Here is a 13,632-nt window from a genome sequence, read left to right as displayed (position 1 = left end):
TTCGGTGGAGATGTATTGCTATGTCTGTCGATTATCCCACTGTGGCTTTATCAAGTCGTTTGGTAAACAAAAAGAGGGAACTCTTTTACAGTATTGTTCCCTTCAAAATCACCTGCCCCCCCCCCACGACAAACAACAATCTAGATTTTTATTTTTTTAGCATACTTCCCCACACCCCCTCACCCTGGCAAGAAGAAGCTGTCCCATCGAAAACAAAACCACTGATCTCCTTGCATCAGATTATTCCACGTCAGTTTCCTCTCTCCTGGGAGCAGCCTGTTGCTCAAGTTTATCTCTATGCTCAAGTTTCTCTCTATGGCTGAAACGATGGTTTTGCCAATGTGTAACAAAGCTGGATTAAACGTCAAATGGATCGTAACTATGGCCTTGGTTCCATTTGATGGCTCACAATACAATCCTATACATGTCCACTCAGAAGTGAGACATGTTGAGTTCAATAGGGCTTTTCCCCGGCTGCCTCTAGGATTGCAGTCCCTGCTAAATGCTGCTCCAATTCTAACAGGGTTCTGTGTTCTAAAAACTGGTCTGGAATGCATGACTTCTTAGCTGACTTTCTGCCACACTCTTGCTGTTTTGCAAACAGGAAATAACATATGTTGGCTCCCTTTCACTCAGTGGGTTTCTCCTCCTCCTCCTCCTCCTCCTCCTCCTCCTCCTCCTCCTCTTTAAGATCAGAAGTTTATTTGTCCAGAAAAGGGTGGAGCAAAAAAAGGAGTCTTTTGTTTTAGAATAAGGTGCATTAAAAAAAACAACTACATGCATAAGGACCTTTGGGGAGGAAACATAGTCTGAAAGCTCTGTTTAAGTAAAAAGCTGTGCAAATGTGTGCATTTTTTTTCTTTGGTATTCACTTAGGTAGCTTTGAAATTAAAACACATTTTGGAGGGGTGGGGTGACTCCCATTCCATTCCCAAACACAAATTAAAATATATATATATATCTTGCTGTAGGCTACTGCATGGCATTGTGTTACATAATACTCCTTATGTAACTGGATAGTACGAAGATAAATTGATTCTAGCCACCAATCTACTGGCCTCATCAAAAGTTCAGATTCCCCAGCATCACCAGTCACTGACTGACAGAGAGTTTTGAAACTAACAAGTTCAACACTGAGAATTTCCCCCTTTTCCGTTTTTGTTTTGCATTTTTGTTTTTTTGTTTTTTTAAAAAAAGGATATATAAAAGAAAAACAAATACTACACTGCGACAAAAAATAATTACAATTTGTGTTCATGTAGTTAGCAGCAACATTTAAAAAAAATAGTAAGGCAGTCTCTTGCCTTTGTTATGCCATTAAAAACATTCTTGTTCCCAAGAGAGAAGCATTTTTGGGAGAGAGAGAGAGAAATAGATGACAAACAATACAACTCAACCAAAGCTTGCCTGCAAGTTCAAGTTTTGTAAAAAATATATATACATAATTTATTCTACAACATATATGTGCTTTCTAGTCACGCACAAACATAGTGCTTCATGTTCCAATTCACGCTTTTGCTGTACCTCCCATGAAGACAGCGTTTTAAAAAACCAGCCTAGGGGGACTTTTTGGCCTGCATGCCTATCTCTGTTCGACAGTACCGTCATCTGAAAAACTGTTTGCAGCCACTCCTGCATGTAGCCTGCCCGTTACTGACAGATATATTTTAACCAGAGCGGAAAACATTTCCATCAGTCATATTTCAGATTCCCGCCTTAAAGGCCTAGGCTCTAGGGGGACACCAGCTTGGTTGTGGTGCTCCATGTCTGGCTGTGTGTCCGTACTCGTGCTCTCGGGCACTCCATTGTCACTATCTTCTTCCTCTTTGCCCGTGAGGGCCACTTCGTTCTCGTAGCAAAATGAGTTTGCGTTAGAGAGGATGTATTTCTTTTCCGCTAAGTCTCTGGCACTACAGAGGGGTGTGTTCGGCACTTCGTACGTTTTGTGGAACCTAGAATAATCCACTTTGTAGTAGTTCTTCTCTTCAAACAGTACAGGCTCATAACGGTGGCCCCAGAGGATTTCATTTGCCAGATAGGAGCTGCGGCACTGGGTAGTCATGGCAGTAGCTTCCACCATGCCTTCTAATATTACTACAATTTCGAAGTCTGTGTTGTCCAGATCTTGCTTACTTAAGTCATAAAATGGGCTCTCTTCATCTATTTCGTGGACAATTGTAATAGGCGACACCAAAAATATGCGGTCTATCCCACTGTCAAACCCGACGTTGATGTCGATTTGGTCTAGCGGGATGTATTCTCCTTCAGTGGTGATTCGGGATTTGAGGAGCTGGGCTCTCACATGAGCTTCCACCAAGTGGCTTTTGCGTAGATTCCCAACCCGCCACATCAAGCACAGCTTTCCATCCCTCATAGCTATCACCGCATTGTCGCTGAAGATGAGAGTTTCGTTCCTCTTCTTCGGTTTGGCCATCTTAGCCATCACAGCACCAATGATGAAGGCATCAATGATGCAGCCGACTATCGACTGGAAAACCACCATAAAGACTGCGATGGGGCACTCGTCCGTGACGCACCTAAAGCCGTAGCCAATCGTCGTCTGCGTTTCAATGGAGAAAAGGAAGGCCGCAGTGAAGCTGCGAACTTCAGAGACACAGAGTCCTTCCTTTTTATCGAGGTCCCCGTGCAATAAGGCAATCAACCAAAACACACAGCCAAAAAACAGCCAGGAGAGGATGAAAGCCAGGCAGAAGATGAGCAACATCCACCTCCAGCGGATGTCTACGCAGGTGGTAAATATGTCTGCTAGGTACCGCTGTCCTTTTTCTCCCACGTTTATGAACTGAACGTTGCAGTGGCCGTCTTTCTTGACGAACCGGCTCCTGCACTGCTGCCTGGTGTGTACCTTGCTCTTGCCATTCCCAAAGCCATTGGCAACAGCCATGGTGGCCAGCTTCATGCCGTCCTCTTCCGAGGAAACTATGCTGTAGCGGTTGGTTCGCACGCTGCCCATCGCTTCCGCTGTGGACTGTGGTGCTTCTGCTGTAGAAAACAGTCTGAGTTTCTGCAGAACCCTTTGGAGAAACAGTTTTGAATGCTCTCGGGGAACACACTCAGAGGGAAAAAAGGGAGAAGCCGGGGCCTCCGTCAGACCTTGACTGTGCCAAGGAGCCTTCCGATCGTCGCGGCCAACTTAGCAACCAATCATCTGCCACAAGGAGACATGGCCTGTAATAAAAGAGAGAGAGAAAGTTGTGTCAGCAACTGTTGGGATTGCATTTCTATCTTTCTAACTGCCCCCACGTGATCTTGTACAGATCCCGCTCCCAGCTTCGTTCATTCCAGAGGCACATCATCTTGTTCAGTGGCAACTCAGCATAACTGCAGGATATCACACAACTAATCTTAAAAGAAAGCATCACCCAATATCTCGAGTTTTTATATGTAGAATCATAGCGTTGGAAGGGACCGTGAGGGTCATCTAGTCCAACCCCCTGCAACAAAGGAATATTTTGCCCAACATGGGGTCCGAACCCATTACCCTGAGATTATGAGACTCATGCTCTACCGACTGTGCGATCCCAGTAGATTCGGCCAATATAGGATGACAACTTCAGCCAAAGATGGTATAATGAATTTAATCTAACACAGTATGCAATGACCAGAAACACATTTTTGCCAGGGTCAGGGAGGGTCTCATTTAGTCACTCTGCAAAAATAGGGAAACAAGGTAACACTCCTTAAACTGTCCAGCATTTTGCTATTGTGGCTCACTTGTCCAATTCTGGTCTCTGGCTGCATAAAACCTTTATTAAGAGTATAAAGGGGACTCATTTTAAACTCTGGTACTACACTGCCACCAGTATGAATTGCCCATAGCCTGGTATCTTGTTGATTTTTTTTAAAAGCCAACCATTTTGAGATTCCTAGATCTGAGAATCCTTTATGTCATTCATACCAGTTTTAACATAAGATAGTGGTGCAGCAATAAAACTGCTAGCACATTTGCAAAGCTAAGCAGGGTCCAGTATGGTTTAAATATTGGTTGGGAGACCATGTGTTGAGATTCCTGCATTGCAGGGACTGTATCTGACCCTTGAGGTCCTTTCCAACTCGATAATTCTATAATGCATTTGTATTCAATCCAAGTTTACCCTTTTGCAGCATTTGACATCCCTCATCTTATTAAATGCAAGTTGATTGGAAACTAAGCACTGATTTTTGTTTTCAGGTTTTCTTTTCAGAATTCAGTCCACAAACCCATATGTTGCTAGTGAATCCAAAGCAGCTTGATGCTGGACATTGACATAGTGATTGTTGCAAGATATGTGTTTTGGTAGTAGAACAAATATACAGAAACGAACCTCATGGAACTGGGAGTGAGACCCAGGTTCACCTTTATTGCGGGGGATCAGTATGGTGTTTGTGTTTTTAACTAATAAATTAAGCAAGCACAGGTTGGGGCCTAAACCAAAATATGGCTGAACCAAAATATACATACCAACATTCAACATGTATGCAAGTTCCAAGGGCATTTAATATAGTAGTGAAACAATGGCCCTGATCCTGCTCTACTTACTCCCAACTAGTCATGTCTATGATGATGCATGTTCTTATCCCATGCAGCCAATCGGATGCTAATCTGTATTCACATTGCCAATGCATTTCAAAGCCTGCTTACTTGTCTAGATTATTGCATCCATCCATTTTGCTGCCATCCAAATTTCTGCAGCTCGACAGCCTGAACAGCATGGTCGGAACTTCATGAATTTGCAATGCAAAGGAGCTGCCATATAGTCAGGACTGGCTTATGTCCCTATGTGTTTGTTTGTGGCTGGGTGTTTTTTTAAAAAAAAATCATCTAACCCAGAATGCTGCTTGCTTATTTGAAAAGAGGTTTGCTGTAAGGCACGTGTGCATAAGACTGCAGCCATGAAGTCTTAACCACCTCAAGCATATTCAGTCAGAAGTATGGGTCACTGGATTCACAATCCTAACCATGTCTACTCAGAAGTAAAACCTATTAAATGGGGGCTCAGGTAAGTAGGTCTAGGATTGCAGACTTGCTCCCTAATGGTTAGGACTATAACTGTAGAGATGTTTCCATTTCTTTTCGTGACTCCTCGAAAAATCAATTTAGAATGCAGCAGGTGACACAACAGTAGTCTTGTTGACATTTTACTCTTAAAAGGAAGAGGAGCACTTGTCTTGCATCATACAAAATTCAACGCGCATCCTCAGTGGGTCAAAAGCACAGGTCATCCCACAGCAAAAATCCCAACTCAAACAAACATCAAATAACACTACACTTAAAAGTCAAGAATAGCAATTCAAATATAGAAGAATTTTCAAAGGTCAAGTGACTCTCAAAACATGATTCCAGATGATGCTATATAAACTTTTGTCTAATTCTCCAGGTCACAGCTGCATAAGGTAACCTTATATGTGAGGTACTTTCCCAGATAACAGAAAGCAGATCTTCCCATAATAATTACAGATGGAAAGTCTAGGCTGGATGTAGGATAAGTCTGCCCTGGGTGCTGAATGCAGTACGTAATGGGTGACATCTTCTTGAAATTAGTCAAACTTATTATTATGCTTTGTGTTTTGGCAGCTTTCAACAATCAAGGGTTATTCAAATGTGCACTAGTTTTCTAGTGAATTTATACCTATCTGATCATTTGTTTGCAAGGCAAAAGTTCTATTTTTTCCAGAAACTAATGCTTTGTTTTTAGTTAAACAATAGCTAAGCCAATATCTAGCCCCTTGGGCAAAACTACTTTCATTGTATTCAATTTGCACCATTTTACTGTTGATGTATAAACGTAGTCTAGAATATCAATTTAAGAAAGAATCGGATTTCTGTTTATACACAAACAAAAACAGTTAACTGAAAGATAGCTTTATTGGTCTGCAGATTATTCCATGTCAGAAACCACATCCTATTATTGTGATCATGCTGCATGCCCGTGTTCAAATTACATTTGTAAGGCATACTGTTTGGGCTGATCTTTTTCTCAGATTTAAAGGAGGAAAACAAGCCTGTTTAGGGGCGGGGGGGGGGGAGAGACTGAAAGAAGGTCTACATGAGACTTTGGAAAACTACCTTGACCTTTGGGCATTTGATCAAATTCCAAGCATCACTCCAACGTAATACCAGCTTCCTATGAAATGCCTGCTCAAATTAGAACCCTAGAAATAGCACCAAGTACCTATTACTGGCAGATTTCCACTACCAGTAATAGTAATTGTTCCATATGTTGTACATTTGCATGGTATTATTAGCTAATAGAGTTTCACCACTACGGGCACTCTGCCTCTGGAAGCAAACCCCTTATGTGCAGGTTGGCTAAAATGATTCTTAAAACAAAGAGCCTGGGGTTACAACTCTTTCAAGTGTTTATAGACTAGAAGTTCACCATGCAACAAAACTTTGGCATACCACACACAGCACTTATTACAGCCTTCGTTATAGGATAACTATCCCCTCTTTTAACAACACAAATTGCCCACTTCTGCTCCCACTGTAACTAGAATACAAACAGGGAGCAGGCAGGGTGACAGGTTAACCTTCACAATGAATCTCCAGACCAGGTTGACAATGGCACATTAGTAGTTTCAGAAATCTAATGTCCACAAAGTGAATGGCAAAATTCCTGCTATTTGTCCAAGCAGGATCAGGTTCTGGGGGTGTTTAGAAGAACTGTGCAATCATGAAACGCACACATGAATTTTGTGGGAGCCACAGAGACAACAGAACTGATACAGCAACAGCAGACCTACAACACAGATGCAGAATTTGGACAGGACAGGGATCAGGCCCTGTGAAATGCTTTATGAGCATATAGCCCCAGCATTAAAAGGGTAGTGCCAAAGTCTCAGAAAATTCTGAACTCTCCCTCCCTTTCAGCTGTCTAACACACACACACCCCCCCCTTCCTTTGGAAATGAAGACAGCACTCACCATCCAAAGAGAACGCCTAGCATCATTTCTGATCGTGCGCTTTCTTCACCCAGCCACAATTTACCAAACCCATGTTATCAACACCTGCTCTATTCATATACAACAAGTTCACAGTACTGAGAGGTGGGTAAAAGTATGCAGGCTCCCCCCCCCCACACCCTTACAAGCTGTTGCTACTTCTCCTGCCTACCAGCAGTCTTCCCACACTCTACTTGAAGAAAAGGGGGGGGGGAGTAAGCTGACTGCGAGCCCACATGCTGGAGAACTACATCCAAAACCGTAAATAGAATTGGGATCAGCATCTTTCAGAATGAAGCTTCAATTCCAATGCCACTGCTAAGTTTATTAAACCACTGCTGAATGCTGAGCTAGCCTCACACAACCTGAACATACCCCATAAATAAGTTCATTGCATTATGTTTACTCCCCACTGCCTCTTGTAGATGTGTTCTGCGTGTATGTGTTGACAGATGGAGAGAGTCGGGGAATTTTCCCCCCCCAAACTTCCACCCCAAATAATGGGCTCTGAATCTGAGCAAACCGTGTCTAGGAACTGTGTCTGGGATGAAGCTTTGGAGCACAAGCAGCCTTCCGAATTTAAACGCATTCACGTTGGTTTGAAAATTGCAATGATGAAATAGGTGAGAAGCATTCTTAAAAAGAAAAAGAAAAAGCAGAGCTCTCAGGCTGCTCAGAGATGTTAACAGGGTTGAGCGAACAGGGGGAGGGAAATAGTTAATGAGCAAGCAGCAGTTATTCCCCAGTTGTCTCTGCACACCTCTGCTGAGGCTGTTCAAGGCACATGTTGCTAAGTGAACCTAACTACTACCTTCCTGTGCCCTGAGTAAACAGAATGGCTGTGAGCTAGAGCTCAAATCAATAACCAGAGCCATGCCCTCCTCTTCAAGTGGTTCAGGAGTCTATTCTGTCTTCCCCTTACTGGCAGTCTATTAATATTCTCAGTTTAATTTTTAATTTTTTTATTGTTAAGGCACAACAATGCACAGGACTGCCCCTCCAATACCTCACTGTGACAGAGGACCAAAACAATGAGGTTGGTTTTAAACAACAAGAAGAAAGTTTGCAGAAGGAAGTGTGTGAGGGGAAAAGGGGGAAGGATGAGAGCCTTTTGATCCGAGATCCTGCTTGTTTGGAGAAGATGGCAAGATATTTCTAGATGATGACAAAGTATTAACAAATGCCCAGAGTCATCACCAAGAAAGGGGGGAGGGTTGTCGTTGAGAAGCTGCTTAAGATGGAAAAAGAAAGGAGTGCAAAAAAAAAGGTAAGGGGCAGAATATAGAAATTATGCACAGTGAGAGAACGAAAGAATCTGGGAAGCGGAAATATGGGGGGGGGGGGGAGAGAGTGATAAGGAAGAGGTTTTCTTCACAATAGTTTTTTTTCAGCTGCAGAAGCTGCTTCAAGCTCTGAACATTCCTGCTACAGCACAAACTATTTTCAGATGGCAACGTCTGTAACAGGCTACAGCAGAGCCAAAATAATTTGTCCTTTATTTATTTCTTATATTTTGCCCGGTGGGGGGGGGGAGGGGACGACGGGACCCTGATGAATCGAACTAAAGTGATGCAATCTCTCCCCAAACGTAAGACATGCTGATCTGTTTTCTTTCGGTGCCTGCTTTTGGCATGGAATAATACCAAGGTTTTTTTTAAAAAAAAAAAACACACATATATAAAAACAAAAAGAGGGGTGGGATACAAACAATCCACAAGTTGCTTCGGAGCATCTTGGGGGAAGGTCGACATGTGGTATTTAAGGCTGTTTTGAAATATGTTTAAGAGCTTCAGGAGGACCTAAGAGGTCTTGATGCTGTGACCTATTCCTGAGTCACAGCATAGCTGCAAACCAGAGGCAACAAAAAAGAGGAAATAGCAAAAAATAATCCAGAGCTCAGTAGAGCTGGCAGCATTTTTATTATTTATTTATTTATTTATTTGCTAAGCTCCAACCAAAAACAGTGCATTGCAAAGGCAACTAGATGCAGTGAAAGTTAAGAGCACAGAAGAACCGCCAGCAATTCCAGACAAATCTACCTGCAACAATTTCAGCAGCTACTGAATCTGGTACCTGAAAGCAAGTTTATAAAATGTTTCCATTTTTATTTTATTTTTGGACCTCCGGGGAAATCTCCCTACTGCATGCAAGCAAGCAAGCAACAAACCATTTCTTACTTCTATCTTTGAAGACCCTCAAGCCTATTGATCTGTGGGGGCTATAGGGTTACATTCTGACTCAAAAGAGCAACAGTTCGCAATATTCCTCTCGACGGAGAGGTTCCACGCCACCCCGCTTTCCGACGGTCAAAAGAGAGAGAGAAAGGCTTCCTTACCTGTCGGTGAATTTTAAGCTAGGCAAAAATTATATTGTTAAAAAAGGGTGTTAGATCCAGTGTTGAGCAAAAAAGGAAAACCATCCCCAAGCTCTCCCTAGCCTCAGCCTGCCGCTGGCAAGTGATACAACGGAATAAGCTACTGCCTCTCTTTTGAGCGCTGCCCATGTGATTTTTAATACCGGCTCGCCAGTCTCCACCCACGGGGGCCTCCTCGGACCAATGAGCGCCGGGGGGCGGGGCCGGGGGCGCCTGGGGCTCCGGGGCAGTGGCTCCGCTCCGGCAGTAGGAGAGAGGGGAGCGGAGGCGACGGAGCTGCTCCCCGGGACTTCCATCCGCGGCGCCCGGCTCGTCGTCCAGAAGCTCCGGAGTCCTGCTGCGGCTCGGAGGGAATTAAAACGCGGGTGGGTGGGAAAGGGGTTGCATTGAGGACCAGCCCCGGTTTGCTTACTACGCCGCCGGCGCGGGTGGGAAAGGGGTAGCTCGCTGGTAGGGAGAGGGGTGGCCCCGCTGCGCACTCGGAGCATGATTTATGGCCCTGCGGGAGGAGCCGTGGAGCGGCCGGTGGCGGTGGATGGACGCGTGGCGGGACGTGGGAGAAGCCGAGAAGGGACTTCTATCATGGATGCTTCAGTGGAGATTGCTGCATCGCAGGGGGGTTGGACTAGAGGACCTTTGGGGGTCCCATCTGAATTTACAATTCTGTGGTTCTCCGCGCTGAGGAAGCGCGGCAGGGTCGGGAGGAGGGCGCGGTGCCCGAGAGAGGGGTGAGGGGAAAGAAAGAAAGAAAGAAAGAAAGAAAGAAAGAAAGAAAGAAAGAAAGAAAGAAAGAAAGAAAGAGCCTTCAGTCACTTTGGGGGGGGGGTGGAGTCTGGAGGAGCCAGGAAGTGAGAGACTTGCTCACCCTAAAGAGCAGCGCACCAGGCGATTATGGTGATGGGTCTTGCTTGCCTTTTTACAAGCTGGAGGTGAGGGGTTTTTGCAGGTGGGTTTACACCAAAATATGAGACAGAGCAGGTTGTCGTGGAGCGGAACAGAGACATTAATGCAGGTGCTCTGGAGAAGAGAGCTGTGGGTTGAGGGTGGAGGTTGTGTGAAGGATCAAAGGCAAGTTCAGGGTTGCCCCTCCTTCTTTCCACCCCCCCCTTTCCCTCCCCCCTGACAAGAGGTTTAAGCGGAAATCCAGCAATCGCAGGAATAGGGAGAATGGCACCCTGCTGGATTTCGTGCTGTTAAAAAGGTGCAGAGCAGGCGCCAAGGAAAAGGTGGCAACCCTTGGGAAGTGGAATGGGGGGAGCGCAGGAAAAAAAGGGATGGTTGGGGAGGAAGGGTGCCTGTGGGAGTAGAATCGAGGACTCGCTTTTTTAAAAGCCGGGGTTGGGGGCAAAATCTATGAGGCAAATAAAAGTCTTGAGAATTTCACCTGATGCTGGATTCTGGGGGATGGAGAAACCGGAGCGGAAAAACTTGGAGAAGATGGGGGGGTGCTGTGTGGGTTGCAGAGAGAGATAATTGGGAGTGTTGGGGGGGGGGAATTGAAGGGAGCCCAGGGGAGAGACTGAATGGCAGCAAAGTGATGTAGGCAGAGAGTGAGTGAATGAGACATTAACAGAGCAAGGAGGGTCTTGTATTTGTGGGGGAGTAAAACGGCTGACGAAAGTGTGTGTGAAAATCCGAATGCCTTGCCCTGGGAGGAATGGAGACAAAGAAAAGCTGAGCCTCTGTTAACGGGAAACGCAGCAAATTAGCAACAGTTAAAATCGTGGTTGTGTAACTATTGTCCCTAAAAATATCACAAAACAAGTTCAAACAATCAAGCTGTGCGATCAAGTTATTAAAGTGACTTCATCTCAAGCACCAAAGTTTCTTTTCTCTCCCACCCACCCATCTGAAATGGCCCTGTCAACAGCTAATTTGTCCAGAAATAAATAAATCTGTGGCCACAGTTATTCCAATCAGGTAGTAAGACACTGAGCATGAAAGGCACAAATTCTGTTCCTTATAGCTTCTTCCATCATCCTATGTCCATCTTCAAACTAGAGGTGGAATCACTTTACGCAGGATATTTTAGAGTTCCACACCTACTCATGTCCTCATATCACTAGATGTTTAATTGAATATGGAGTTTCTGTCAGTATTTATTTCTGAACATGGGGGAAATGTCAACTCGTTTCTCTCTTCTCCCCTCCTGGGAAAATTTGTAGAATTGTAGTTGGAAACATAGAATTATTTTGTGTGCATAAACCAATGTGTGCATCTCATGTAATGTGTCTATAGCCGGTTCTTCTCATCTGTCCATTTTGTTGCTATAAACAGACGAAGTGCTGTTTTAATTCTGTGAATTATTGTTCCTTTTAGGGTCCAGTGAGGACCTGGATAGCTGAATTGGCTAGAGGGGTAGTGCTGATAACACCAAGGTTGCAGCTTCAATCAACAACTTTGGGGTAAAATCATAAAAAAAGATCCCCCCAAAAAGGCCAACAAATTTGGTCAGCCCTCACGCATGTTCACTTCATCAAATCTGGCCCTCTTTGAAAAAAGTTTGGGCACCCCTGAACTAGATGGTCATTAGGGTCCCTTCAAACTATGATTCTATATGATTTTAGACTTAAGAAATAGGCCTTCAGGAAAGAAAGGCTAAAGGTCAGTGCACACAATAGAAGATCAAGAATACATCTTGGGTGGGATGTACCTCCAGTTACAAACTTAATCCATTCTGGAGGTCCGTTTGTAACCCGAAACCACTCATAGCATGAGCCGCGCTTTCGCTAATGGTGCCTCTCGATGCTGCCGGCGCGCAACTTCCGCTCACATCCCGGGGCAAAGTTCGCAACAAGGGGCATCTACTTCCGGGTTAGCGGAGCTCGTAACCCGCAGCGTTCGCAAGGAGGACAGTACGTAACACAAGGTTCCACTGTACTTTGGTTTGGAAACTGATGTGAACATAAGCAGAAGTATATATTCAGGTCATTAGTCTCCCCCCCCCCCACACCTCATTTTTCAGGTCTTGTAGGCCATCAGAAAGTGCATCTTTTATTCCACACACTGAAGGAACCCCCTGGTGACTCCCATTCGTTTGCCTGATTAAATGGACAGCTGTTTCTGGTTTGGTGCAGTAAGTAATCTATATTTGAGGGAGCATGAGGAGAGATTGCAGTTGTGGAAGAGTTCTGACAGATGCTAACACAAAAGGGCTGTACGCCTGACATTCGGTCTGAAAACGAAGCTATTGCATTACTGATCATATTTTTAAAAGGAGGCAATCACAATGGAGGAAATGGCATACGTCACGAAATACATTTCTCAGGAAACCAGTGTCACTCCAGTGGATAATATAATATACGAACTTGCCCTAAACACTCTTCAAGTTACTTTTATCTCGAGTAGTTAGATTTCAGGTACCATGCCCGGGGGCGGGGGTGTGGAGCAAAGGATACTCCCTTTTAGAAACTCAGTTGCCTTGTTTTTAATATATTGCAGTAGTAGGTTACAACTTCCATACCCCGTGGCAACGTGTGTATTATCTAGTTCATGGGTAGGCAAACTAAGGCCCGGGGGCTGGATCCAGCCCAATTGCCATCTAAATCCGGCCCGCGGACCGTCCGGGAATCAGTGTATTTTTACATGAGTAGAATGTGTGCTTTTATTTAAAATGCATCTCTGGGTTATTTGTGGGGCCTGCCTGGTGTTTTTACATGAGTAGAATGTGTGCATTTATTTAAAGTGCATCTCTGGATTATTTGTGGGGCATAGGAATTCGTTCATTCCCCCCCCCCATCAAAATATAGTCCGGCCCCCCACAAGGTCTGAGGGACAGTGAACCGGCCCCCTGCTGAAAGTTTGCTGACCCCTGATCTAGTTGGACTGCAGTGATGTTCTCACCCCCCCCCCCCTTTAAAAGATAGAACCATTTTATCATGGCAGAAGGCTTTGTGGGCCAGAATTGATCACAAATATGAAATGTTCAGCTATGTAGGTAAGGTATAAGCATGACTTGAGTGTGGAGAGAAGCATGAGATCATGAGTGGTTCCACACCTCCTGCCCAGGTGAAGGATGTTGAAGGCCAAACAATGTTACAGACAGTCGCTGGTGTCGCCATACTACACTGAGCAACACAAATAAACTATGAGACTGACATGGATTCTGAATGGGGCAGATTAACCGCTCTGCTTCAGAGGCCAAGCTTTTGTTCACTTGAGGATAAAAGTTTGGTAGAACTGGTTTTTAACACACATTCAGTGCATTCCATGGTATTTGTTTTCAAGGCAGCAACAGCCTGCACCATGCTTAGAACATAGGTCTAGATTTTACCTTGAGATTACCTCTGCTTCCTGGCGAAGGTGTGTGTTCTGC

General features: G+C 44.6%; 1 protein-coding gene across 1 annotated transcript; it reads right to left on the bottom strand.

Annotated features, from left to right (window-relative positions):
- Nucleotides 1–1,410: 1,410 nt before the first annotated feature.
- KCNJ2 (potassium inwardly rectifying channel subfamily J member 2) lies at nucleotides 1,411–9,436 on the bottom strand. The gene is made up of 2 exons (XM_033138921.1): nucleotides 9,279–9,436; nucleotides 1,411–3,189 (listed from the first exon to the last, which is right to left on the bottom strand). The coding sequence occupies exon 2, from the start codon at nucleotides 2,972–2,974 to the stop codon at nucleotides 1,697–1,699; it is 1,278 nt and encodes a 425-aa protein (XP_032994812.1). The 5' UTR covers nucleotides 2,975–3,189; nucleotides 9,279–9,436; the 3' UTR covers nucleotides 1,411–1,696.
- Between the last annotated feature and the right edge of the window lie 4,196 nt (nucleotides 9,437–13,632).

Source organism: Lacerta agilis, chromosome 2, assembly GCF_009819535.1.
Source record: "Lacerta agilis isolate rLacAgi1 chromosome 2, rLacAgi1.pri, whole genome shotgun sequence".
NCBI lineage: Eukaryota > Metazoa > Chordata > Lepidosauria > Squamata > Lacertidae > Lacerta > Lacerta agilis.
Note: the sequence above shows the minus strand (reverse complement) of the source record. Positions and strands in the feature narration are given on the sequence as shown.

Excerpts from the sequence above, each read along its gene's own strand:
- KCNJ2 (XM_033138921.1), bottom strand. The coding sequence starts at position 2,974 with ATGGGCAGCGTGCGAACCAACCGCTACAGCATAGTTTCCTCGGAAGAG.